Here is a 27,795-nt window from a genome sequence, read left to right on the forward strand (position 1 = left end):
GGACACCCACATACACAGGGATGTGAGTGTTCACCCCAAGGCCGTGTCGGGGGGAGGTCAGCCAGCACCTGGGCCTCCAGGGCTGACCTCCCTTGGGGTCTGTGCCCTCACAGGTGTGGTGTGAGTCCCCCGACCTCCTTCTGAGGGATCTCTCCAGGTCTGTCACCCTGACTGCAAGCCCCCCCTGGAGGGTCCACAACGTTTCTGCGTAGAGCCAGGACAGCCTGGGGTGAAAACGGAGACCTGGACGGAAAATCCAGAATTTTACATGAAATCTCCAGATGAAAGTTTAAATGGTGGCTCACCTAAAATTTCAATTTCTTATTTATTTATTTATTTATTTATTCATTTTTGCCACTTGAGGTATGTGGAAGTTCCTAGGTCAAGGTTCATATTCCAGCCACAGTTGCAACATATACCATAGCTCTTGGCAAGACGGGATTAAGCCACTGTGCCACAGCAGGAACCTCTTATTTCCTGATTTTAAAGAGACTTGAAAGTCCTGGTTTGCAGGAAATACACAGAAAAGTGCTTGGGGTTGTCAGAATGCTCCCAGATAATTAAGGTTAAAAAAAAAGTCTTAGAGTTCCTGCTGTGGCTCAGCAGTAACGAACCTGACTATTATCTATGAGGATTCAGGTTCCATCCCTGGCCTTGCTCAGTGGGTTAAGGATCTCTTGTTGCTGTGAGCTGTGATAGGCTGCAGATGAGGCTCGGATCTGCGGCTGTGGTGTAGGCTGGCGGCTGCAGCTGATTCGACCCCTAGCCTGGAAACCTCCATATGCTGCAGGCATGGCCCTAAAAATACAAAAAAAAAAAAATCTTGTACTCTACCTGCACCTTCCCTTTAAAAATGAAACTGTTTCAAAATTTAAAAACACATAGGTACCTATGGCATAGCACAGGGAACTCTACTCAATTTTTTTTTCTTTTCTTCTTAGGGCCATATCTGCAGCATGGGAGGGTTCCCCAGCTAGGGATCAATTTGGAGCTGTAGCTGCCAGCCTGCACCACAGCCACAGCAACGCCAGATCTGAGCCTCATCTGCGACCTACAGCACAGCTCATGGCAACACCAGGTCCTTAACCCACTGAGTGAGGCCAGGGATTGAACCCAAGTCCTCATGGATACTAGTAGGGTTTGTTAATGCTGAGCCACGACAAGAACTCCTACTCAATATTCTGTAACAACCTATATGGGAAAATAATTTGAAAGAGAATGTATGTATGTATGTATATATATATATGTCTATATGTAGAAATGATTCACTTTGGTGTTAACCTGAAACTAGCACAACATTGTAAATCAACTCTACTCCAACACAAAACAAATTAAAAAAAAAAAAACTGAAAACAACAACAACGAAAATAAAGTTATAATACAAGTTTTAGGCAAAAAAACCAAAACACCACAAACGTGTTTGTAAGAAGGTGGCATCCAGCCAAGTATTTCCATGGGTTTATTTGGTGCCTGGGCTCTTCCTTGTCTACTGTTTAGTGGGATTTTTTTTTGTTTTGTTTTTATTTTTATTTTTTGGCCACGCCTGCAGCATGCAGAAGTTCCCTGACCCTCTCCACAGCTATGACAATGCTGGATCCTTAATTTACTGAGCCACCAGGGAACTCCTAGTGGGGAAGTTTTATAAAGTAGTGTTTGACTTTAACACAACAGTAAGACTACCACTCACCATGAGAGCCTGGCTTCTTACAGACCTGGTCCACGGCCAGCTCTGCCCCATGTGCTGTGTGCCTGGGAGACCTAGGGATTCTCTCTGGGCTGTTTCCCCAACTATGCAAGAATCTAGGATGGCCCTTCTTCCCTGCACAGCCTTGCAGGCTGCTGGAGAACAAAGTGAGACCACGCGGGGGCATCCTTGATGAGCAGGGGCAGCCTGTTCCCTCAGGATGAACTTTAGTCTCTCTGGTCTGGTCTGACTGCAGAGACCCCTTCCAGGTCCAGGGACCAGATGGCGGACAGATGGACGTGGGATGTGGCCTGGCTTGGCTCAGTGAGCATGGGGCCTGGCCTGGAAACTGCCTGCAGGACCATGGCATCTTGGCATCCCGGGGGTTGACAAAACCTCCTGTTACCTGGCGGTCAGGTAGGGATGGGAGTGTGGAGCGGTGACCTCTTCTGAAAGTGGGAACGTCTGTCTGCCCTAGAGCAGGTTTGGGGGTGGAGGGGTCGATAACTTCTCTTCGTGTAGGGAGTGGATCCTGATGATATTGCAACCTACAGGCCCAGTGCATGGGCTGCGTCTGCCCTCCAGGGCGCCTCCCACTCTCCTCCTGAACATTTTCTGGCTGAAGGGAAATGCAGGATGCAGGATTTGCTGCTGAAGCAGGCCCATGGCACCCCAGGACGTGTGCACCTGCCCTTCCCCTCCCCCTCCCTGCCAGCCTCTCCCCTCTCTCCCTCCTGCCAGTTTCTGCTGCATTCCCCTGCTGGGGCTGCCTTTCTGGAGGCCCACCACTCCCCAACGCCCAAGGCAGCAGTTCATACACTTATAGAATGGGGGGTTACACCTCTAGGCTTCTGATTAGCAGGGCAGGGGCAGGCCGGAGAATCTGCATTTCTATCAACTCCATATGGGGCTGATGGTGTGGCTGGCTGGGTACCCCACCTGGAGAACTCTCCCAAGTGCTCTTCACACCCTGTTGTGGCCCATCGCTCACCTCACCTACTATCCTCTTCCTAACTGAACCCCCTTTTTGTTGCAGGTGTGAGCCTCTCTCCAGCCTCAGGGGTGCGTGTGTGTGCTGATTCCTCCAGACCAGGAGTTCTTGACCTATGCGGCCCTACCCCCTGGGGGAGGGATCTATGGCTCCTCCAGCCCCATCTCCACGCTCTCCAAGGAGAAGTGCTGATACCTCACTCGCTGCCTGTGTGAGCGGGCAGGCAGCCAGGGATCTGGGAAAGGCCGCCCTCCTGAGGAAAGAGGGTACAGCTCCCACTCTCCATCTCTCTGGGTGGGAGAGCAGCGCCTGCCATCCTGGACTGGACTTATGCCAGGAGCAGAAGGAGCCAGGAGGGGGCAGCGTCCCTGGATTGGCTGGCCAGGCCACCTCCCTGCATTTCCTGTTGGGCAGCACGCGGGGGCACACGCCTGGCGTCCCAGGTGCCTCGCCCTAGAACTGGAGCTTGTCTCGTTCTGCACGTCCCTTGCTCTGGGAGCAGCACCTGCACGTGCAGGGAGGCACCCTATCCATGGGGTGGTGGGGAGACTGGGGGAATGTGCCAGAACCTTGGGTTCTGAGACCTGACCCTGCCCAACTGCCGCCTGCGGGCAGGAGGCTCATTTCCCTGAGCTGGACCTCAGCTTACCCATCTGTGAAATGGGTGTAATGTTGGGGAGAGGGGCACAGGGGAGTCAAAGAGGGCTGGACAGGAGAGTGCTGGTGACCACTTGCAAGGCCTCCCTGGAATCCTCCTCCCCAGAGTGCAGGTGGTCTGGGGTCAAGGCTGTAGAGTCCCTCCAGGCCCGGGAGGACGCCCACATTCAGCGCCACCAGGGAACCTCAGGGAGGCAAGCCTGAGCCATAAGAAGTGGGGAGAGTCGTGTTTGAAAGCTGTCACAAGGAAAGACCACCTTGGCCCCAGCCTGGGGGGCTCGTCTGTGTGTTGGGGGCCCTGTTCAAGGCAAATCAGCAGGCCCACTGAGACCAGGAAAGGAAGCCTCCTGAGTGGGCGGAGGCACCCAAGAGGCAGTGTGGACACGTGATGGGGTGGAGGTGCCCATCAACCTCCCTGGCTGTTCTTTCCAGAGACTGCGGGGCTTGGGGGCAGCAGGCCCAATGTTACGGCCCCCAGCCCCGCCCACCCCTGGCTCCCCGGGGAAGTTCCGAGATCCAGCACTCGCGCTCTCGGAAAGGACAGCTCCCAGCCCCCCCCACCCCGGCCAGACGCAGTCTCCCGCAGTCTCCCCAGCTCACAGCGGGCAGTCAGGTCACCTCCAGGCTCGCCCCCCTCCCCCGCCTCCGCGGGGAGCAGCGCCCTCTTCTGGCCTCTGCCGAGTTGGGGAGGCTGCACCCGGTGGCCTCCGCCCAGAAGCTTGTGGCCGCTGGCCCTCATCTTCGAGGTGGGGTCTGGTTGCCCCAGGTGCTGGAGGGGCCTAGTCCTTGCACTTCGTGGTTCGGGGCTGTGCCCTGTGTGTCCCACTCAGGCCATCATCGAGTGTCATAGCGCCAGGGCCACTGTCCACAGGAAGCTCAGCAGAGGCAGCAGCGTGGCCATCGGTGGGCTTGGAGCCCGCGGGGAAGGGGCAGCGAGGGAGGTGCAGGAGCAAACCTCGTAGCCGTCCTCTGCACGGCTCTGCTCGTGCTGTCCTGGCCGCGCGTGGGTCCCAGCCTCTCCGTCCAAGCTCTCAGAGTCGGCTGGCAGGTCTCTGCAGACCAGCCAGTCCCGGGCCGTGGACTGCGGGTACCCGGGCGCCACCTCCAGCTCACTGTCCAGCACCTTCCAGTACTCCTTGCCACGGAAGAAGTAGGCGGCACCTGGGGGAGAAGAGGGAGGGGGCTGAGCTCCGCCCACTGCAGCATGCGGGATTCAGGCTAGACTTCCGGAGGACCAGGAGCAAGAGCAAAGAGAGGCGGGGCCCATGGGGAAGACGAAGAATGCCCGAGGTGAGTCAGAGCCTGTCTCAGCCCCAGATAGCCCATCAGTGGGCACACACAGCCTCACAGGCCTGGGGAAACTCAACGAGCTGCTTGGAGGCAGGGAGATGGATGAGATGACCCGTGTTTTTTTCCCCCTATTGGATATTTATTGAGGGCCTACTATGTGCCAGCCCGTTCTGGGTACTGGGAACATGGCTTTGAAAGCAGAACAAATGAAACTTCCCTCTGGTGGAGCTGTGGGAGGGTGATGCACTTCTTGCCGCCAGGCAAGTGATGTTTGGGCCGAAGTCTGAAGCAGGGCATGGAGGGGGTTGAGTGGCTGTGAGGGGTGGGGGGCGGTGTTCAGGGAGGACACACAGCAAGTGCAAAGGCCCTGGGGTATGTATGTGTGAGGCAGCAGGAGGCGGAAGCTGCTATGGCTGGAGGGGGGAGGTGGGGTCGATCAGGCATGGAGGCCCCTGGGAGGGATGAGCTGCAGAGGGGGCGGGACCCGAGCACGCATCTGCCCCTGGATCCCGCAACAACCCTCTGGTGATCCCCACTCCTCTAGTGGGGAGGCTGAGGCGCCAGGCGCGCGGCTCACCGTCAGACCAGCGCATGGCGTCGTCGAGGGTGCTGGGGACGCCCCTCCACGGGGGGCTCTGGGCGGGGTGGCCGGGGTCCATGCGCCGCGTGTGCTCATCGTAGCGCCAGTACAGCTGATCCTTAAAGAAATAAGTCTTGTCATTGTGGGCCCAGGAGAAGGCGGCATCGACGCCGCCCGGCGGGAGGCCGAAGTCCGAGACAGGCCGCGGGTATCCTTCCTCTACGTTATTGTCCTTAAACACCCAGTATCTGTCTCCTGGGGGCGAGAGAAAGCGCTGTGGGCCGGGGCTCGTCCAGCCCGCTGAGCGGGGGGCCCCAGTCTTTGCTCCTCCCCCAGGCCGAAACCCCAGTGCCACCACCTGCAGTAGAATACCCGAGAGTATTTACTGAGCACCTGCTCTGTGCCCCGCCTGGGGTCCTACACCTGCCAGCAGCTCTGCTAAGGCGGCCACTTCGAAGACCGGGAGCAGGACTCCTTTCCTCCTCCCTCCCCCCAGAAGCCACCTTGGTCAGGGTGCCTCATGCACTTCTGGGGAGGTGGGCTGGGTGTGTTCACCCACAGAGCAGGAAGGGCACCGGGTCAAGGTCTGACCGGACCTGGGTGTGTGCACCCTTGTCAGACTACACAGAAGCAGAGAGTTTAGAAATCACCAGGGAGCTCCCGTTGTGGCTCAGTGATAACTGGACTCGTATTGTGAGGATGTGGTTTGGATCCCTGGCCTCTCTCAGTGGTTTAAGGATCTGGAGTTGCCCTGAGCTGTGGTGCAGGTCGCAAACATGGCTTGGATCCTGCATTCTGTGGTTGTGGCATAGGCCAGCAGCTGCAGCTTCCATTCGACCCTCAGCCTGGGAACCTCTGTATGCCTACGCCCTAAAATAAACAAACAAATAAATAAAGACAAAAAAAGAAAAAAGAAAAGAAGAGAAGGGAGTTCCCATCATGGCTCAGTGGTTAATGAATCCAACTAGGAACCATGAGGTTTCGGGTTCGATCCCTGGCCTCGCTCAGTGGGTTAACGACTTGGCATTGCTGTGAGCTGTGGTGTGGGTTGCAGATGCAGCTCGGATCCCATGTTGCTGTGGCTCTGGCGTAGGCTGGTGGCTACAGCTCCGATTCGACCCCTAGCCTTGGAACCTCCATATGCCGCAGGAGCGGCCCAAGAAATGGCAAAAAGACAAAAAAAAAAAAAAAAAAGAAAGAAAAGAAAAGAAAAGGAAGGAAGGAGGAAAGAAAGATAGAAAAAAAGAAAGAAAGAAAAGAAAAGAGAAATCACCAGAAACTTCCAATCTGTAAAACCTTCTGAAAATGGTGTGAGGAAGATAGAAGATAGAAAAAAAGAAAGAAAGAAAAGAAAAGAGAAATCACCAGAAACTTCCAATCTGTAAAACCTTCTGAAAATGGTGTGAGGAAGATACTTGTTGGGTATATCCTTGACTTGTGCTCTAGAAGCATCCTTAGTTCTGCCACAGAAGGGTGGGAATGTGAGATTAAGTTTGGGTTAAGTGTTTTCAGGTCTCCCCCATCGCCCATACCCGCTCTGGTTTACCAACAATAAACCCTGTTATTTAGAAAACAAAAAAAAACGAGGTTAAAATGTTTAAAAATCTTTAGCTGGACAGAGGACTGGAAGAGCTGTTTCTCCAAGGAAAATAATCAAATGTTCAGTAAGCACATGAGAAGATGCCTAACATCACTTATCATCTGGAAATGCACATCAAAACCACAATGAGAGGAGCTCCCTGGTGGCCTGATGGTTAAGGACCCGGCATTGTCACTGCTATGCCTCGGGTCCTTGTTGAGTGCAGGTTTGATCCCTGGCCCAGGAACTTCTGCATGCCACAGGTGCAGCCAAAATAAACAAAAGCCCACAACAAGGAGTTCCTGTTGTGGTGCAGTGGAAATGAATCCAACTAGTAACCATGAGGTTTTGGGTTCGATCCCTGGCCATGCTCAGTGGGTAAAGGATCCGGCGTTGCTGTGAGCTGTGGTGTAGGTTGCAGACGAGGCTCAGATCTGGTTTTGCTGTGGCCATGGTGTAGGCCAGCCACTACATCTCCGATTAGACCCCTAGCCTGGGAACCTCCATATGCTGCGGGTGCGGCCCTGAAAAGACAAGAGAGGAGTTCTGACACAAGCTGCAGCCTAGATGAACCATGAGGGCACGATGCTCAGTGAAATAAGCCAGTCACAAAAGGACAAATCCTGTATGATTCCACTATATGAGGTCCCTAGAGTGAGAGACCGGGGAGACAGAAAGTAGAATGGTGGGTGCCAGGAGATGAGGGAGGGGCCTGGGCAGTTAGTGTTTAATGGGGACAGAGGTTCAACTTTACAGAATGAAAACGCTCTAGATGGATGGTGGTGATGGCTGAAGAAAGTGTCAATATACTTAATGTCCCTCAATTGTACACTTAAAAGTGCTTAAGAGGAGTTCCCTGGTGGCCTTAGTGGTTAAGGATCCAGTGTTGTCACTTCTGTGGCTTGGGTTTGATCCCTGACCTAGGAATTTTACATGCTGCATGCGCTCGGCCAAAAAAAGTGGTTAAGATAGTAAATTTTACTTTTTTTTTTTTTTTTTTTTTTGTCTTTTTGCTATTTCTTTGGGCCACTCCCGCGGCATATGGAGGTTCCCAGGCTAGGGGTCGAATCGGAGATGTAGTGGCTGGCCTACGCCAGAGCCACAGCAACGCAGGATCCGAGCCACGTCTGCAACCTACACCACAGCTCACAGCAACGCCGGATCGTTAACCCACTGAGCAAGGGCAGGGACCGAACCCGCAACCTCATGGTTCCTAGTCAGATTCGTTAACCACTGCGCCACGACGGGAACTCCACTTTTTTTTTTTTAAGGACCGCACCCATGGCATATGGAATTTCCCAGGCTAGGGTCAAATTGGAGCTACAGCTGCAGGCCTATACCACAGCCACAGCCAACCCAGATCCAAGCCACATCTGTGACCTACACAAGTTTATGGCAACACCAGATCCTTAACCCACTGAGTGAGGCAGGAATCGAACCCATATCCTCAGGGATACTAGTCGGATTCTTAATCTGCTGAACCACAACGAGGCCTCCCTGATTTTCAAATGTTGAGAAATAATCCAGATGATTTAGAAGCCAGGTAGGCCTCACCACCATGACTTGGCTGGCCTTAGGCACTGCGACTGGGAAGCAATGACTCTGCCGTCAGTCGGGGGAAGCCAGGGTCAGTGTGGAGAGGTTGGGAGGCCAGGCTGGAGCGCCTGGGTCGGGGAAGCAGGGTGACTTCACTCTGGGGAGCTACAGACTCTGCAGCTGCATGTGCACACAGGGTGCATGTATGATCAAGGAAGGCTCACAGCCTCTGAAGCACCCACAGAATTTGCAGGGCTCAGTCTCCTGCTGTAGGCAGGATTCCCTGCCTTTTCCCCAAGCTGTCAGCACGTGGAGGTTTGGTTGTGGTGCAGTGACTTAAGGATCCAACTGCAGTGGCTTGGGTTGCTGCAGAGGCATGGGTTCAATTCCCAGCCTGGCGCAGTGGGTTAAAGGATCTGGCATTGCGTAGCTGTGGCATAGGTCACAGCTGCGGCTCAGATTTAGTCCCTGGCCCAGAACTTCCATATGCTGTGAGTGTGGCCAAACAAAGAAAAAGCAGAGAGTATGTTCCTGAGGAGCAGAAACTGCCTCCCCAACCCAGCCCAGCACCTGTCACCCAGGATGAGATGGGGGGAGGGGCTGGACATGGGTCAGGGAGGTCCTCAGTTTCCCACTGCACTCGGAATCAATCCAGCTCCTTCTCAAGCCCTGCAGGTGTCGACCTACACTCCCCTCTCCTGCCTCGTCACCTTTAACTCTGCTCCAGCCTCATCACCCTCTCCTGGACGTTCTTTCAATCCGCAAGACTGTTTCTGCCTGAGGGCCTTTGCACTGGCAGTTCCCTCTGCCTGGAATAGTGTTCCCTCAGATCTATCTGAAGTTAACTTCCTCATTACTTGTGGGTGCTTACTGTGTGTCCCCCCGTCCACCCAGATGAAGGGCAGAGATCTTCCTGTTTTTCCACTGTGTGCCTCCAGTGCCTACACAGTGCGGGGCACATAGTAGGTGCTCAATAAATACGAACTGGTTAAGTGCACAAGTGAATGAACTCTTTGCTCTGAGCTCTAGATCCACAGAGCAAACCATAGAACTGGTCTCCTGTGTGCACGCAGGCTTTGGGGGTCCTGGGGAGGCAGGCTGTGGCTCCCCAGTCAGCGATGCCTGGCAGGCACCCGGGTGGGGGCCCGCCCACCTTTGAAGAAGATGATCTTGTGGTCACTGGTGCGCTCGTACACAGCATCCACGCTGTCCAGGTGCAGCGGCAGGCCCCGCCAGAAGCGGTGCATCTGCGCTGGCTGCAGAGACACCAGGTGCCGGTCCCGGGTCAGCCGCCAGAAGTACTTGCCTGGAGGGACAGAGGGGATGGGGCTTCAGGTGGCCAGTCTGGGTCCCAGAGTGCGGCCTGTACTTCCGTCCACCGGCCGCTGGATCCCTGGGGGGTTACCTTTGAAGAAGAAGGCCTCGCCTCGGATCTGGGCCACGGCGTCAAAGTGGGTGCTGCACCTGTGGGGCACGTCCTTCCTGGGCCTGGGGGTAGAGAGAGCCGGCTGGGCTGGGAGGGAGCCCATTCCTGAGCCACCCCTGGGGAGCTGGGCTTGGCCAGATGGTGGGCCAAGCATCCTTAAATGACCCCGGCATCACTTCCTGAAGGCTCAGCAACCACATTTGTTTTGTTTTGTTTTTTTCTGGCTTCTCCGCGGCATATGGAGTTCCAAAGCCAAGGATCAGATCCTAGCAGCTGTTGTGACATAAGCTGTAGCTGGGGATGGAACCTGTGTCCCAGTGATCCCAAGAAGCTGCCTATCCCATTGTCACAGTGGGAACTCCTCAGCAACCACAGTTTAGTCAAGAAAGAGGGGGCGGGTGAAAGTGAGCCTGATTCTCAAGTGGGCAAAGGTGGAACATTGAGCGAGTGTCAGGGAGACTTGGACAAGCAGGCACCAGGAACCAGCAAAGCATTGAGAAACCAGCCCGGCACTTCCTACAAAAACACTGAGTGTACATGTCAGACTCCCACTCTGAGTCTGAAGCTCTGCCTACAGGCAGGGCTCACACCAACATCACTTATGGTGACAAAAGATCGGGGACTTAAATGTCCACCAATACAGAACTTAAACACAGGGCAAGGAGGAGTTCCCTGGGGGGTGCAGCGGGTTAAGGATCCTGTGTTGCTACTGCAGTGGCTCGGTGTGCTGCTGTTGTGAGGCTTCGACCCTGGCCCTGAGAACTTCTGCATGCTGGGAATGTGGCCAAAAAAAAAAAAAAAAAAGAAAAAGGTGCAGTGATGAACAATAACACAAGCTGGAGCAACACCTATTGACCTTAGTGGAAATTCACCATGTACAATGAGTGAGAAAAGCACAAAACCAAACCCAAACCCAAACCAAACCACACCATGGAAGCCTAAATACACAGATTTCTGTTTGTGTTTAGTGCTTTGTGTGAGCATGAGGGTGGTAAGGAGCTACAGGGCAGGCTGTGCGTGCAGAGGTGGGGGTGGGCTGGACAGGGACACCCCCTGCAGATTCTGTGGCACTTGTTCCACTGACTGTGGTGGGGGGTGTCTATGTCTGGCCCCCTGAGCGTGGGCAGACTCTGACTGCTTTAACCAAAGCACTCAGTGAAGTGACTTCTGAGGCTGGGCCTTAAAAGACAGGCAGCTTCTGCCTGGCTTCTGGCAATGCCAGCCCTCCGGATGCTCCCTTGAGACACCCCCTCTAGGAATCCAGCCTCAGGCACAGGCCACAGATGGGTGCCTGGCTGAGCCTAGCCTTTGAGTCAGCCCAGCCCAGACCTGAGTCAAGTTGTCCCCAGACAAATCCAGGCCCCAGCAGATGCTCCCAGTACGTGGGGCCAAGACCCACATCCAACCTGTGCCCTGTCCAAATTACTGGCCCACAGAATCTGTGAGCCTAATGATATAGTGGTGTTTTGATGCCATGAGGCAGGGCTGCTTGTTACGCAGCCGTAGATGACTGGGACAAAAGGTGAGAGGAAATCGAATACCTCTGCATGGTTCTGGGCTGGGGCAAGCAGGTGTCCCTTTCACTGTCCATAAGAAACTGTCACTCAGCTGGCCCAGAAGAGCCTGGTGCTCAGGACTCTAAGCCCTGCTGGGGGCAGTGCAGGTGGCAGAGTGGAGACAAGGGGCCCATGGCTTACGGGGAGCTGGACCGATTGTCGGGGGGCTCTGGCAGTGGGGGAGGCTCCTCGGGCTCTGGGGTGTCTGGCTGTGCTGTGGGGGACACAGACTCCCGCACGCCTGTGGAGACAAGAAGGCTGCATCAAACCCACATGCCCCCCCTCCCTGCAAACCCTACCACCCACTCCTCCTGGAGCCCCCAGGATAGAACCGAGGACATTGGATGCGCAGGCATGGTGCCTATGCCAAGCCGCAACAGGGGGATGGGCCAGGCTCCCACCCGTCCAAAGCCAGAGCATCTCAATGTGTGAGCAGACCCAACTACACTCCTGGGTACAGACCCAAAAGATCAGAAAAACAGGTGTTCAGACAAAAAGTTTAATGCATGTGCATAGCAGCATTATTTGTAATGGCCAAAAGGTAGAAACAACCCAAATGTCCATCAGCAGAAGAATGGATAAATAAAATTATCCAGCCGTGGAAAGGAATGACTTACTGATGCATCCATGGCAAGGATGACCCTTGAATACACATGTGAAGTGAAAGCCGGGACAAAAGGCCACACGCTCTATGATTCCATTTATGTGAAATATCTAGAACAGGCAAACCCACCAAGATAGAAAGGAGCTGAGTGCTTGCCTGGGGCTTGGGGGGAGGGGAGTGGCTGCTAATGGGGTGAGTGGGTGGGGGTGAAAAAGTTCTGCAAGTGGCCAGAAACGGTGGCTGAACAGCATTGCGAATGTGCCAGATGTCACTGAATTGTTTGCCTGACAATGGTTAAAATGGTAAATTCTATTGCAGTGGAAGTCCACAGACCTCAGAGAGTGGTAAGTGCTGGGAAAATAGTTGGGGTGGGGGTGGGGGGAGAGGAGAGGCTGCCATAGGTGACTCGATCCCTATCCTGTGTTTCAGGAGGATTGCTCTGGCTGCTGCGGGTGGGGGGGCAGAGTGGGGTGGGGGTGAGGGAGGATTCATCACTGTCTCCCGCCCAGGTTCTGATCAGCTCCCAGGACAGCCCTCCTTCTTCCATATTTCCAGACGTGTCCCCAGCAGAGGGAGCCCAGAGCTGACTCTGTGTCAGTCCTGGCTGGGTAAGGTCCTCCCAACTGTCCCATCTCTAAGTGGGGATGTGGTCCCTACAACATAGGTGGTCAAGACTGGACCACTTGGGGTTCCCGTTGTGGCTCAGCGAGCTAAGAACCTGACTAGTAAACATGAGGATGCAGGTTTGATCTCTGGCCTCACTCAGTGGGTTAAGGATCTGGTGTTGCCGTGAGCTGTGGTGTAGGTCACAGACTGGGCTCAGATCCCATGTTGCTGTGGCTGTGGTGTAGGCCAGCAGCTGCAGTTCCAATTTGATCCCTGGCCTGGGAACTTCCATATGCTGCAGGTGTGGCCCTAAAAAAAAAAAGAAAAAAAGAAAAAGACTGGACCACTTAATATGTAAGTGCTTTGTCCTAGGCCTGGGTCCCCACCAACACCAGCTGTCATAGTCTGCAACTGTTTGGGCGTTGAACATGGAGTCTTGCCCGGGGCTCTGAGAAAAGGTCAGCAGGTCCCCAGCTCCCAGGGACCTCTGGGACGGAACTTAGCTATTTATTCGCTGCACCCTCTAGGAGGCAGCTAGTGCCTGCCAGACAGGTCCCAGATGCTGAGCACAGACAGAGCTTCCCCTCCTCCATGGAGTTTTGTGTTTCTGGGGTCCCTGCCATTGCTCTCCCCACCCCCAAGTGCCCTGGGGCTGGCTCTGTGGAGGGCTCACCGTACAGCTGCCAGACGCGCACTCGGTCCTCGTAGGGGAGCCCGTAGCGCAGGGGGTCACCCACCGGGCCCTGGTAGTAAGGCTGCATGATGGAGCGTGTGGCCGCCACGTGGCTCAGGCCGATGGCATGGCCAAACTCGTGCACAGCCACTGCGAACAGGTCCATGCCGTGGGCATCTGGGGACACAGGAGCCTGTGAGCGCAGGAAGGGACCACCAGGCCCAGCTGGGCCAGGGGGACAGGACTCGTGAGTTTGGGGGGGTGCTGGTTGTGCAGGAGGCCCTGGTCCTGGGCAGGTGGGTTCTGTGGAGTTACTTGGGGCTTGTCTGGTTCCCCAGGGTACATGTACTGCCCTCAGGAAGCCCGACAAACTATAAAGGCCACATGGTAAATATCTCAAGCCTTGCTGGCCATCAGGACCCTAAGTTAGAGGGGTCAATGTAGGATCACCGAATCCCACAGTGTTAAAATAGACACAGGACAGGCCTGGGTTCCATCACGGCATAGAAACCACAAGTCCAACGGGGCCACTGCTGGTTCCTCAGGCTGGAAAGGGCGCCCCAGCCTGGTAAATAGATGAACTCCACAGAGGCCCCCATCTCCACCCCCTCCCCCTGCCACATCCACACCTTGTGCCCCTTGGCTCTGCCCCTCCTCCCACCTGCAATCTGGGGCCCTGCGACCTCTTTGGCCAATAGGACTTAGCAGAAGTGACGCACCCAGGCCTGTAGAGGCCTTGCAAACTTCCGTTCCCCCTTGGAAGCTGAGACCTGGGTGAGGACGAGCCTGGCTCATGGAATCACATTACCCCGTGGTCCCAGGCCTACCAGCCCAGCTGGGATGGGCCAGATGGGCTGCCCAGGCCATAGACGGCCGGTGAAGTCAGCTAAATTAGAACTGCAGAGCTGTCCCCTCAAGCTGGCAGATGCCATGCTTAGGCTGGGAATGGGGGAGCTGGTGTGGGGTTTGTTGGAGGTGAGGGTCACACAGGGTCCCTGGGGCCACCCTGGGCTCCTGCCAGCCCAGACGCACCTGAGGAGCGGAAGGTCCAGGCCTCATCATCGTCGAAGTGGGTGTCCCCTGCAGTGTGGTGGTCGCCTGGGAAGAAGGCGTGGGCCACTGTGCCACCAGGACCGTCGAAGGGGTAGCGGTCATTGTGGTCAGCCGTGGAGAAGTCAATCTGGATGTCAGCGGTGCTGCCAGCCACTTCGTGGAAGTTCAGGGGCGTGATGTCGCTCCAGACTTTGAGGGCGTAGTGCATGAGCGCACGCACAGTGTCGCGGCCCAGGGGCGAATCCCGAGGGAATGTGCGGACCCTGGGGCAGGTGGGGTCAGAGCCCGGGATCGGGTCACTGGGGACAGGCACAGGGCCCCACCCCCCCAGGCTGGAGTGCACCCCCGCCATATCCTCTTTGGACCTTATTTGGAAATGGGGTTTGCAGATGGAATTAGGGTGGCTCCTAAATCCAGTGAGTGTCCTTAGAGGAGACACAAGGGACACAGGCACCAAAGATGGAAGCACGGGCCCAGGCTGCTGACTTTCTCCCTCACCCCTGCCCAGCCCTGGGACTCCCAGACCTTGGACTTCTGGCCTCCAGAACTGAGAGGATAAACTCCTATCTCTTAAGCCCTGGGTGTGGGTGTTCATTTGGCTGCCCCCCGATGCTCAGACTCTGGGAAAGCCCAGGCTGGTGGACCCCCTCTGCCCCACCCACCTCCAGGACAGGTTCCTCTTGTTCCACTTGGTAGGGGCCAGAGCCTGGCGCCTCCTTCGAGCTGAGGCCGAAGCTGGGAGGTCAGGGAGGGAACAGCGTGGGGTTTTCATCAGCGCCAGGGTGGCCTCATCTGCAGGGTGGGCGGGGGTCAGGAGCCAGGCCCAGATCACACTCACCCATCCTGGGGTTCCAAGCAGCTCCCCGAGAGGTGGCATCAAATTCCAGCCTGGCCTAACCCTTGACTCCCAGGCCTGGGCGGACAAGGCACAGGCCTCAAGCCAGAGGTGTGTCCAGGGACTAGGACGGGGGTCATCCAAAGCATTTACTAATGTATGGCAGAACCCTGAGCCATTGGAAGGGGCATGGACCCCACTCAGGCTGCCGCCAATGCTTCCGGTGTCTCATGGGACACACAGCTGATCGGTTGTGTGTGACACATGTGTCTACTCCTGAGAGGTTTGGGGAGAGACAGACACTCCCCCTCCCCCCGCTGCCCCCACTGCCCCTGGCTGACTTGCCTGGCCTGTGGCATAGAGTTTGAGACCCTGCTGAGTGTGGTGATGGGGTCTGGGTGCAGGTGGCACACACTCGCTCACCGCTGTGCCCACAACAGGGGATGGGGAGAGGGACAATGGAGGTGGGAATCCCCCATCCTGTCCCAGGACAGCAGCCCCGTCCCTAACCCTCCCACTGTGGGCAGGTTGGAGAGGGGGTCAGAAGCCAGGCTCGGAATCCGTCTCCCACCGCACCAGCACTGACCTAGGACGCCAGTGGCCTCCAGGCCTCCGAATCGCTGCATGGCAGCAATGGCCTTGGCCAGCTCCTCTTGTGTCTGCAGCTGCCCCGTGGCGGGATCCGGTGGGGGCAGGTAGCCGAACCTGCTCAGCCACTCCTGCAGGCAGAGAGCAGAGTGAGGGATGGAGGTGAAGACTCGGGCCCACCACTGCGGTAAGAGGCAGGCCAGCTCCAGCCTTGATCAACATCCCAGCCCATTAGCCCTTAAGTTACTTTATAGGAAGCTGCCAAAGTGTCTTAATAAACTTGATGCCTCTTAGATGGGGTGGGCTTGAGCAGTGCACGACCTGTACAACTGCTCATGGCAGTGTGCCCATGTCAGTCCTCCTGAGGCCACAGAATGAATGACCAGGGGACAATTAACAAAGTGAAATTTAGTGGGATGGATGCGGAATTGGGTTATAGATGCAAACTATTTCATCTAGAATGGATAAGGGAGTTCCTGTAGTGGTGCAATGGAAATGAATCTGACTAGGAACCATGAGGTTGGTTGCTCAGTGGGTTAAGGATCTGGCATTGCTGTGGCTGTGGTGTAGATTGGCAGCTGTAGCTCCAATTAGACCCCTAGCCTGGGAACCTCCACATGCGATGGTGCGGCCCTCAAAAGACCAACAAAAAAATTGAAGAAAAAAAAAAGAATGGATAAGCAATGAGGTCTTACTGTACAGCACAGAGAACTATATCCAATCTCCTGGGATAAACCATGATGGAAGATAGTATGAGAAACAGAATGTATGACTGGGTCACTATGCTGTATAGCAGAAATTGGCACAACACTATAAATCAAATATACTTTAATTAAAAAAAAAGAAAGTGAAATTAAAAAAAAGGTTTTTTTTGACTGCACTTAATGGCATGTGGAATTTCCCAGGCCAGGGATGGAACCCTCACCATAGCAGTGGCAATGTTGGATCCTTAACCTGCTGTGCCACCACGGAACTTTAAGAAAGTGAAACTTAAAAAGGTTAACATCGTGAATGCCAAATTCAGGCCCTGAGCTGGCGTGAGGCAGCAGTTTGGGACCCAAGGTCTGAAACCCACGCTGAGAAGAGCAATGGGCTCAGAATCCAGTTTTAAGAATCTGGTCATGAGTTGCACACTCACAGGAGTTAAGAACTCAGATTCTGGGGCCAGGCTGCCTGGGTTCAAATCCCATTCGGCCACCTCCTTGCTGTGTTACTCACCCTCTGGGCTGTTTCCTGGCCTGTGGATATGTAATGAATGTGGGGCTACGATGAGTTAACACGTGGGAATGCTCACATCGGCACCTGACACAGGCGCCCCCCATACAAAGAGCAGGGGGCATCGTCCGGGGACAGTTCTGCGGCAGAGTGCCCCAGTAGGGTCCCCTGAACCAGACAGGAAGCAGGAAGGGAGGGAACCCCTATATACTGTAGACACACCTAGAGCCCCTTCTGAAGCCCCAGTCCTTTTACCATCTGTGGGGGGGCCCTGATGTCATCTGTGTGGGTGCCAGAGGACAGAGGGGCACCAATGCCATCTGTGGGGACCCCAGGGGCCTTCTATTTCTTCCACTGCCAAATGGTGCTCATGCCCACTCCCCAAGCTGTGTGACAATCCTATAAAAAGTGCTCAGCTGTGTGGACACAGTGCCGGGGGTGGGCTCACCAGCCAGCAGGGGGAGGACCCACAGGGTGGGAGGCAGAGTGTTGGGGATCCTCTGAGCCCCACCTTCTCCCACACCAGGCTTCTAGAAACACACCAACTTGCTGGTCTTTTTGTGTGTGTGTGCATGGACATTTGAAGAAGTCCTCAATTCATGTATTCATGCCCCCACCCCCCGCCCCCGCACTGCCCAGAACCTTGGGAGTGAGTTTGCAGCCCCTGCCTGTGAACTCCCCGCCCTGGGGATCTGACCCCGTAGGGTGCTCAGTGGGAGGGGGTCCAGCCTCCTGGAATTCCTAGGGTCCTCAACTGACTGGGAGGGGCCTTGATGATTTGCATACAATTTACATACACCCACAGAGAACTAGCTGGATCCCTCCCTTTTCAGGAAACACCAAGTCCTTGCTGAGGTTCTCTTTACTTTTACTTCTTCCCCAACGCCTGCAGAAGGCCCCCCAGAATATGTAGAACAGGGGGACGTTGGAGACCCCCCCACAGGCCTGGGGGCCCCTAAAACCTGTCGGGTAGGATAGTGAATGCTCCCAGTGGACACTCCTGATTAGAGGGGCAGCTCCTCTCAGGGGTTCAGAGGGAGACGCTGGCCCCGCATGCTCACCCCCACTCTGGGCTCTGCCCCTCTCAGTGTTGAGGCCTCTGCCATCCCTGAACCCCCTTCTTTTGTGAGGACTGCCCTTCTCATCATTTCGGACACATTAAATTGCATCCCGACAGCAGGATTTACTGAGCGTGTCCCATGGCTAGTCACTGTCTGGGCACTGGACATGCCCATGAGAGGGTTCTGGATCAAAGATATGTATTTGTGGCTGCACATGATTTTTTGAAAAGTTCTACAGATATTTTAGTTTTGATTCTGAAGTTTTCCTTCCAAAAGTCAGAAAACACACATACACGTTTTGCAGCTCCTGTGTTAAGACTGCAGGCTTGGGAGTTCCCATTGTGGCTCATCGATAACAAACCCAACTAGTATCCATGAGAACCCTGGACCGCTCAGTGGGTTAAGGATCCAGCGTTGCTGTGAGCTGCAGTGTTGTTGACACAGCTTGGATCTGGCGTTGCTGTGGCTATGGGACAGCTGCAGCTCCGATTTGACCCCTAGCCCGGGAACCTCCATATGCCACTGCCAGTGGGGGGCCTAGAAAGAAAAAAGATTGCAGGCCTGAGCTACAGAGCCCAGAGCCACCCAGCACCATGAGGCTGCCTCCTCCAGGAAGCCCTCCAGAGTTTACTCAAACTGTAGATGATGCTGGGTGAGGATGCTGGCCCCGACCCCTTATCCCTTACTAGATAATGGTCTACACAGGCGAGTGCCTTTCCCCACCCAGGCCAGCGCTGAGCCACCTGCCTCCTGCTGTCCACCTGTTGGCTGGGGTAACAGCTGGGTATCTGAACTGAGCAGCCCCCTATTCCCACCCCTAGCAGGGCTCTGTGGGGTTCACACAGGAGCCACCCACTCTGGTCCTTGGGCAGCCTGGCTGGGAGGTCACACACATTTCTGGGCTTCAGTCTCAAAAGCACTTCAGGTGCTTTGGAGATGTCTGTTAACATTGGAAAGCAGGAGGTTTTAGCCGTAGGTCTGAGTGGCTGGGCTCTGTGTCAACTTGCAGAACAAGGGCAGAGCTGACCTCACGAGCAGCCCTGGGAGCACTGTGGTTTGCAGCTCCTGCTGGGTGCCAAGCCCTAAGATGGAACCAGATTTGCGGGGATGATGGGAGGGAGGGAGGCTTCCCCCACCCCTGCTTGAGCTCAGACAACCCCACCTGCCCCAGGGCAGACCTTCTGTCTCCCCATCACAAAGCCAGTCCCCCCTCCTCACACCCCTGGCCCACTTCCTCCCCATGGCTCCCGCAGCTGTGGTGGGCTTCTTTTTCTTTTCTTTTCTTTCTTTCTTTTTTTGGTTTTGCTTTTTAGGGCCGCACCTGCAACTTATGGAAGTTCCCAGGTAGGGGTCAAACTGGAGCTACAGCTGCTGATCTACCCCACAGTCATAGCATTGTGGGATCTGAGCCACGTCTGCGACCTACACCACAGCTCCCGGCAACACCAGATCCTTAACCCACTGAGTGAGGCCAGGGATTGAACCTGAATCCTCATGGATACTAGTCAGGTTCTTAACCTGCTGAGCCGCAATGGGAACTCCTGTGGTGGGCTTCTGTGTCAACTCCTGGATGGTCCAGAATTCGAGGGTGGGAACAACTGCCCAGGGGAAATTCTCAGGAGGGGTCTGACCACAGAACAAGCCCCTGGTGGGTTTGCGGGAGACGCTGGCAGCTGATCGCCCTCTAGTAGGTGCACGGGCGAGGTAACCCTAAAGAGCCTGTGGCCTAGCCCAGCCTTGGGTCACCCTGTCCCCTGGTCTTCGGTGGAAACAAGTGTCCATAGTGAGAAGCCCCCATCCCTGCTGGGAAAGAAAGTAAGCCCTGGGAGTTCCCATCGCGGCTCAGCAGAAATGAATTTGACAAGTATCCATGAGGATGCAGGTTCGACCCCTGGCCTCCCCTCACTCAGAGGGTTAAGGATCCGGTGTTGCCGTGAGCTGTGGTGTAAGTCGCAGAGCAGCTCGGATCTGGCGTTGCTGTGGCTGTGACGTAGGCTAGCAGCTGTAGCTCACATTCGACCCCTAACCTGGAAACCTCCATATGTCGCGGGTGTGGACATTAAAAAAAAAAGTCAGCTCTGGAGCCCAGGAAGGGAGGGGTGTCTAACGCAGCCCCTCCTCCATCTCTCCCTCCACTTGTCAGCTCATTCCAATCTTCAGGAGAGACCAGCAAATTCCCAAACGGCTGGGGTTTAATTTCTTTCCTGGTAGTTAATACATTTTGGAACATCAGAGGGTTTCATGGGGTGGGGGGCAAGGGTGAACGTGTTTACCCAGGGGGACATGGGGACCAGGCTGAGAACCCGTCCTCAGGGCTGGGGTCCTTGCGTGGAGCGAAGGCTGCCCCTGGAGCCAGTGCGGCCCCTGGCCCCTGCCCCCCACTGTGGTGGTGCTCGCCTCAGGACAGCCCCTGGGGGGTGGCCCAGACCTCCTGCCCCTCCAGGTGCCCCCAGCCACGCCCCTAGCCCCCCACTACCTCCAGAACCCATGGGTCACCCGGGCCAGGCCCTTCCTGTGCTCACCCACTGGTCCTCCCTCTCCTGTCACCACGGTGACCAAGTCTCCAGGGCAACGAGATTGCATGCGGGGAGGGTGAACATTCCAGAAGGCCAAGGGGAGTGGAGGGGAGGGGAGCCCCAAACCCATGGGGGCCGCCCCACCATGGATAATCCCTGATAGCCAAGGACATGCACTGGTCCTCCCTCCCCAGGAGCTGAGCCATTACTGCAGAATGGGAAACTGAGGCTTAGAAAGGCCCAGGGCCCTGGCAGGAAGAGGGGATGCCGGTCCTTCCCGAAGACAAGTCCTGGACCATCCTTCCCACAGCTTTCCTATGCCGCACACCCCCCCACCCCCGCCCCTACCTGCTCGTATTTTTCTCCGTATCGTTTATCACCCGTTGACACTGTGTGCATCTGTTCACAGCGCTAACGACGTTTAATGATGTTTAACGCACACACTATAAAACTCCCTCGTGACTTCAGCAGAGTCACAGGAAAGTGGGGCATTCCCCCTGAGTGCGACCTCATGTTTCTGTCTTGAGCTGTCCCTCCATCTAGCAGGTCAGTCGTCCCATCGCAGGCTCCTGCCCAGTCCCGTTCCTATGGCCCCAGTCCCAGCTCTGAGGGGGCTCAGTAAAGGATGGGTGGGCCCTTGGGCCGAGGGAAGGCGGTGCTGTAGTGCACTTGCCGTCACCGGTAAACCAGAAGCACTTACTGTATGCAGGGTCTCCTTTGGTCCTGCTCACAGCCCCAGGCCTGGTCACTGCTGTCCCCATTTACAGGTGGGGAAATGGAGGCACAGAAGGGTTTGCCCATGTGCTGGTCGATGGGAACAGGACTGGAGGGGAGCCAGCTGTGACCCTGGACACCCGTCTGCTGGCCGGCGCTGTGTGGGGGCTCATCCACAGCCCCCGAGGCATCCTGCAGGGTCACCATGGAGACACCGTGGGGACAGATGCTGAGCTGTCAGCCCTCCTCCTTCAAGCTCCATCTCTAACCAGACTCCACTGGCCTTGTGGGGATATGGAGAGCAGGTGGCATCAGCCTCATGGCGTGGATGAGGAAACTGAGGCTGGGGGCAGTGCAGACCCAAATAACAGCAGTCCCTTCTACATCCATGGCCCGCCAGCTCTGCATTCACTCACTCACCCCTCAGCACCACCACGTGCAGCTGTGAAAACACATGCAGCCTGTGGTCACACAGGTGGCTCTGGCTTGTGTCTGACCTGCATGGCGGGCTGGCCCAAAGACCAGAGGGAAGGGAGCCGGTGCCCCCACCCCTTGCAAGACGAGTCTTTCTCTGGGACCTGCTGGTGGCTAGGATGACTCCCCCACCCTAGCATCTTCCTTAGGAGACGCTCCCAGTTCCCCTCTCACAGTCTATCTGACACCCTCACTGAGACGCACTGTACCAGGCACTGGGGGGACAGCAAAGACCTGGGGAGACCCCACCCCGTTGTCCACCTGGGAGGCCTAGCCTTGTGGGGAGGCCAGTGCTAAATATGGGATGAACTTAGTGTCATGATGGTAACCACAATAAGTGATCAGTTAATGATGATTGAATGCTGCCCAGTTGCTCACCTGCTTAGTGCTAACAAGAGCCTCAGGGGAAAACTGTGAAGACAGGGGTTCTTGGGCTGTGGGGTTCAATTCAAGCTTGGCACACAGCAGGTGCTCAATAATGAACTGTTGAGATAATCATATTATTGTGCCCATTTTACAGATGAGGAAGCGGGAGCTGAGAGGTTGAGATATTCGCCCACCATCACACAGCCAGCACTGGGCAGAGCTGGGATGGGAAGCCAGGTTATCTGGCTTCAGGGCCTATTCCCATGGCCACTGTGCTATGAGGGGAAGTGAGACAGGGTGGAGCGGCTCCTTAAATGGGTGTTTGGGGGCATTGGGCTGAGGCTGAAAGATGAGAAGGAACTGGCCAAGTGATGAGCGGCGACGAGAATTCATGGCAGTGGGAATGGCAAGAGCAAAGGTTCTGTGGCAGGAACTGGCCTGGGAAGTTCGCAGAGCAAAAAGGAGCTCTAGAGCACAGGGGGCTGGGAGGATGGGAGGGGTGGGTGGGTGAGTCAGGTAGGGAGGGGAAGTGGGTTCAGCATCTGGCACAGACTACTGTCTCATGCCCCCTGAGAGCTGGATAGTGCCTGGGAGTTGTACTTGTTACCCCTCATGTGCGTGGCACAGACATGCACCCCAAACACCTCACTGGAGGCTCAGAGCCACCATTAACCAAGAGGCAAGGAGCTTTGGTTGTAGCTCAGTGGGTTAAGAACCTGACTAGTATCCATGAGGATGCAGGTTCAATCCCTGACTTCGCTCAGTGGGTTAAGGATCCAGCATTGCTATGGCTGTGGTGTAGGCTGGAGGCTGCAGCTCCGATTCAACCCCTAGCCTGGGATCTTCCATATGCCGCAGGTGTGCCCCCCCCGAAAAAGAGGCAAAACCCAGATGTGCTCTAAGCACCCTCAGGAAGGCACTGTGTCAGAGAGCACCCTGGTGAGCCTCTAAACCCTTCCCAGCCTCTCCCCCTCCCTGCACCCCCTCACATCCCCTCCTCAGCACACCAAGGCAGCTTACTTCCCACAAGACGCTATGGTGAGCGATTCAGGGGCATCACCCCCTGTTCTCATGGCCCCATTTTACAGATGAGAAGACTGAGGTCCAGCACTTAGATCCCAGGCTGGTAAGCAGCCCGGGATCCACACCGACAGGCTGGTTCCAGAGCCCCTTCTGTGTCATGGGAAAGAGCAATGACATTCCCTAAGCTGGTCGGTGGCCTGTTTAGTCAGAGCCCACGCTCCCAGGCTTAGACCACAGGCATCCGGTGGGGTCCAGCCCACAGCACATGCTCCCCCCTCCCCAGCACGCCACAAAGACTTCTCAGTCACCCAGAGGCTGAAGGCAGTGAGCGTCCGGGAAGTGAACTCATGTGTTGACAACATGCCTCCAGGGTAGGGGGGTCAGGGAGGGGGCTAGACGGATTCTAGAACCTTCACATTTACTTTATTATTATTATTTTTTGTCTTTTTAGGGCTGCACCTGAAGCATATGGAAATTCCCAGGCTAGGGGTTGAATCAGAGCTGCAACTGCTGGCCTACACCACAGCCACAGCAACTCGGGATCCAACCACATCTGCAACCCACACCACAGCTCAAGGCAAAGCCAGATCCTTAACCCACTGAGCGAGGCTGGGGATCGAACCCGAAACCTCATGGTTCCTAGTCGGATTCGTTTCTGAACCTTCACATTTAAATTCAAGCCCCAGTCAACATCCAAATGCCCCTCTCCCCTCCTGCTGGCTGGTGAGACCATCCCTGGTTCCCCTGGCCTTGGTGGTGGATGTGAGACTGCATTCTCTGAATGCAGGTGCGAGGGCCCCAAGCCAGGTCTGACCCGGTCCCAAGTGCACGGGGAACCCATAGGCTTGCTCAGGCACTCGTACTGGGAACAGGTATCCAGAAGCCACTGGCTCAGGCCAGGGTGACAGTCACCCCTGCCACCCCCTCCCCATCCCCAGATAGGGTACATGTGCTCACAGGTGCTCCAAGGTCCTGCCTGGTCCCCCACCCCTATCACCCAGCCTCTGCCCAGCCCCTGCCCAGTCCCCTGGACCACTGAGGGGCCTGTTTCCTCCCAGCCACCCTCATACAATCTCAGCCACAAACCACTGTCACCAGCTCAGCGTTGGAGATCAAGAGACTTGTTAATGCGCATGGTACCAGGCACAAGTGCTCCCAGACTTGGTTGCTGGGATAGAAACGGGAGAAGAAACTTTAGAGGATGAGCTGGCAAATCTGCCAACACACGGCATGGTATGTGCATGCATGCCTATCACCCCGGCTCCCCCAGGGCCAGGTCCTTCATATTCAAACCGCAGTAACCGGGTGGTCCTGGGAGCTCCTGGCTAAGGCAAAATATTAGGAACAGCCTGTGCAACCAGGTCAGGGGTCTCGCTAATGGATGTAATGTCTGTGCAAAATTGGCGGACAGAAAGAACCAGGCAGATCTATTCCAATACGGACCATTCACAGATGGCAAACTGAAAACAGCAGGGCACACAGCCGTGGACAGCACACTGTCAGCCGTAAAAATAAGGGACCCCCGTGTCTTTTCTGTCCCCAGACAACCCTGGGAAGGAGTCTCAGGAAACGGGGGAGACAATGGGCCCCCGCAGATCCTTCTGTTCGGCCTGAATATTTTGCCCTGGGTGTTACCTACTCAGAAATAAAAGAAAACGGGCCCAGGAGGACTTGCGGCTCAGCCGACAACCCCAGGAGGTTATGGCGCTCCTTTGTCCCGCTCCACCGCCGCCTGAAAGCCCACCATTGGGCCGGCGCAGCGGGCCTCAATCCGGTGCTTTGTTCTCCGCTAATGCTCGGGCAGGCTGGGCTGGGCGAGCCCCTCCTGGGGGCCAGCCAGCGTTCCAGAGACCCGCCGGGCACGGTTCTGTCTGGCAGAAGCTGGGTCACTCTTACAAAGGGGCCCTTCTCCTAACAGGCAGCCTTAGACCTGAATATCCAGGGAGAGCAGGCCCCCGGGGGGCGGTCTGCAGAGGAGCGGGGAGAGACGTTCCCCCTCCTCCCCATGAATCGCGAAGCCTTCCCGCACCTCTGGGTCGGATGCTCTGAGGTGTCATTCCCCCAAAGGCCACCAGAGACCGCCCTCTGCCTGCAAACCGGGGGGCAGGAGGCAGGAAGGCTGCTCCCACACCAGGCTGGAGGGTCCTCCAGCCGTGGGTAGGGGGGCTCTGGGGTAGGGGCTGCACCCTCTGCTCTTTACCCGCTGGGCTGGACGCCAGGGTCCTGCTGTCTCTGGGGCACCAGGCCGGGGAGGGATGTCCCTTGCCCAGTGCCTGCCACATGGTGTGGGGCTGGGTGACCCACCCGGGGTGCAGGGAACCCAGGGGAGCAGGGAAAGGAGGAGGCCTGCGGGTCCAAGATGAGAGGAGAGTGTCAGACAGGCTCGCTCCCCATGGGCAGCGAGAAACTTCAACACAGCACAGGGTCTGCTAAATGAACTCGGCTGAGTTGGAGTTCCACGTCCTGACTGTTGCGGGCCTGACCCCCATTAACTCTTCCTGTGGGGCCCCTCAAAGCTGGAAGATGGGGGAGCCTGGTTCTACAGCCACCGAGCCCAGACCTAGAGACCTGACTCCCTCAGAGCGTGAGCCCCAGGAGGGGAATCCAGGAAACCCCAGGAGGTGGTTTACGTAAAGGTACCCCAATTTCAGAGCAGTTTGTCTGGGAGGAAGCAGCTGTGAGGTGCCTCAAGGCATCTGGATGGGGACAGCAGGATGGTGGTTGCGCCCTCCCAAATGGCTGCAAGGGCTGGGACAGCTGGGCGGGGGGAGTCACTCAAGTCTGCTTCTCCTCCAGAATCTGTGGCCAAGTCCTGCCAACCCCGGGGTTGTGGATGCCACCCAAATGCCTGCACTGGCCTGACATCCACCCGGAGCTCCCGAAGTCAGTGGCCTGGGAGAAGGGCCCTGCCAGCACCCCTTTAGGAGACTGCCTGGCTGGGTGCAGAGGCAGGGAGCTGAAGGCCCTGACCCTGCATCTGAGCAAGTGAGGGCATCTGCAGGGGTGAGAGCCTCAGAAGGAATCGGATTAATCCACTGCCTCTCTCAAGCTCGCCTGGCTGCCTGGGAGCTGGTGAGACCCATAAAGTCTGATCTAAATCTTCCAGGTCCAGAGGAGAAAGCCTGGTGGGCTAAAGTCGGGGTGGGGGTGGGGGGTGGCTTGTGGGAAGAAGCCACCGCTGCTGTCCCCCAGTATGGTTTCCTAGCCAGTGGGACAACTGATCCTGGGGAAGAGGGAGGCGGAGGGGCTACATCAGAATGGGAGTGGGACCTCATTAGGCTCAGGACAGGAACAAGGGGGAGGCAAGGCAGGGCTGGCCACCCTGGCGGTGGAAGGGGACAGGGGACAGGGAACAGGGTCAAAATCCATGCCCAAAGGCGGCTTGGAAGGCGACTTCCCAACACCCTCAACGGAGCAAATTCGAAACCACCGGCTTTCCGGGGCGCCCACACTCCGCAGCTCTGGCCTTTCCTCGGTTGTGGGTGCTTACTCCTTCCCCCGCCAATCCGGCTGGGAACGCACGCGGGACGCCCTGCTCTCGGTGGCTGCGACTGCTCTCCCACCTGCCTCAGGGTCCCCTTTGGGGCTGCACAGAGCCGGGGACCGGGCTCTAGACAGGTAAGCCCCCAACCTACGCGGGCTTCTGCGACTGCGGCGGGCTCGGAGCGCACGGAGCTGGGAGGAACCTGGCGTCTCTTTCCCAAACCCGGGTGCGGGCGCGTCGCTCAATCTGAGTCCTAGCCTCAGCTTTCCTGCCAAGGAAATGGGTTCAGATAGTCTGGATTCCCGTAGGCGCGAAAGTGCCCTGATGTGGTCTCGGGCCCGCGGGAGCTCCTTATCCCGGCCGCGCACTCACCACTCCCAGGCTGAGGTCCTCTGCGCGGGGTGCTGGCGCGGCGCAGCCCCCACGGGCAGCCAGCACGAGCAGCAGCAGCTGTAGAGACCGGACCCAGGCCGGGGGAGGCGGTGGGCCGGGCCCCCGGGCGGCGCGGCGCTGCATCGCGCTCATAGGGCGGGCGGCCCGGCGGTGGCAGTCCCTGAGCCGGTGCGCCCACCGCCCGTGCCCGGCTCCCAGCGCGACTGAGCCCCGCGCCACCTCCCAGCGGCGGGGCGGGGCGTGCTGATATATGCTAATGACCGCCGACGGCGCTTGCCCCGCCCCGCCCCGCCTTAAAGGGACCTCGCTCTGCTCGCGCCCGAGTCCGGCGCCCCCGGTAGGATGTTCAGACCCCACCCACACCCCGCCCGGAGAGTCCACAGGGCACAGGGGACCTGGGCTGCGGCGGCCAGGAGGAAGGCACTTCCCGAGTGTCCCCAGACGGCCCCAAGGCGGTGAAGGCGTCTGGCGGGCGCACAGTCCGGAACTCCGGGCTGGCCCCTGGGGAGCGGACCCGGCCTCCAGCCCGCCTGCACGCAGGCGAACCCGGCGCGGAGCGGGGATTCACGGTCACTGCTGAGGATCCGGAGAGTCAGCCGCAGTGCGCCCGGCGAACGCTGGGTGGAGCCCTTGCATCGCAGTAGGAAGGAGGTGGGGGCTGGGTGGGAGTGGGCGGTGGGGGTCGAATGGGAGGGATGAGGTGGGAGAGTGGGAGGTGTTGGGGTTGGGGCGGGAACGGGGAGGGGCTGGAGGTGGGGAAGTGGAAGGGGCTATGGGCGGGGGTGGGTGGGAAAATGAGCGGGAGTCTGGTGGTGGCACTGACTATGGTGGGGTCTGGACGCAAACGGAAGTCAGCGAAGGACGGTCGCTGTGGGTTTGAGAAGAGGAATT

At 56.8% G+C, this 27,795-nt stretch overlaps 1 protein-coding gene across 12 annotated transcripts; it reads right to left on the minus strand.

The window, feature by feature from the left end:
* Positions 1-1,419: 1,419 nt before the first annotated feature.
* Positions 1,420-27,127, minus strand: MMP17 (matrix metallopeptidase 17). Of its 12 annotated transcripts, none has more exons than XM_084995362.1 (12): positions 26,884-27,127; positions 26,663-26,779; positions 21,151-21,356; positions 15,657-15,789; positions 14,898-15,027; positions 14,215-14,498; positions 13,183-13,359; positions 11,441-11,540; positions 9,723-9,805; positions 9,471-9,623; positions 5,200-5,457; positions 1,420-4,493 (listed from the first exon to the last, which is right to left on the minus strand). In XM_084995362.1, the coding sequence occupies exons 4-12, from the start codon at positions 15,694-15,696 to the stop codon at positions 4,177-4,179; spliced, it is 1,542 nt and encodes a 513-aa protein (XP_084851488.1). In that variant the 5' UTR covers positions 15,697-15,789; positions 21,151-21,356; positions 26,663-26,779; positions 26,884-27,127; the 3' UTR covers positions 1,420-4,176. The 12 variants fall into 12 exon arrangements, 6 of the variants coding, with proteins under 6 accessions (XP_084851488.1, XP_084851485.1, XP_084851486.1 ...); XM_084995359.1 differs by having other exon boundaries at positions 21,151-21,606; XR_014826875.1 differs by lacking the exon at positions 21,151-21,356 and having other exon boundaries at positions 5,200-5,320.
* Positions 27,128-27,795: the final 668 nt, after the last annotated feature.

The sequence above is a fragment of the Sus scrofa genome, chromosome 14 (genome assembly GCF_054392235.1).
Source record: "Sus scrofa isolate SSC_HxYL_T2T_F1_AM1 chromosome 14, Sscrofa_HxYL_maternal_Yorkshire_Landrace_v2.0, whole genome shotgun sequence".
Lineage (NCBI taxonomy): Eukaryota > Metazoa > Chordata > Mammalia > Artiodactyla > Suidae > Sus > Sus scrofa.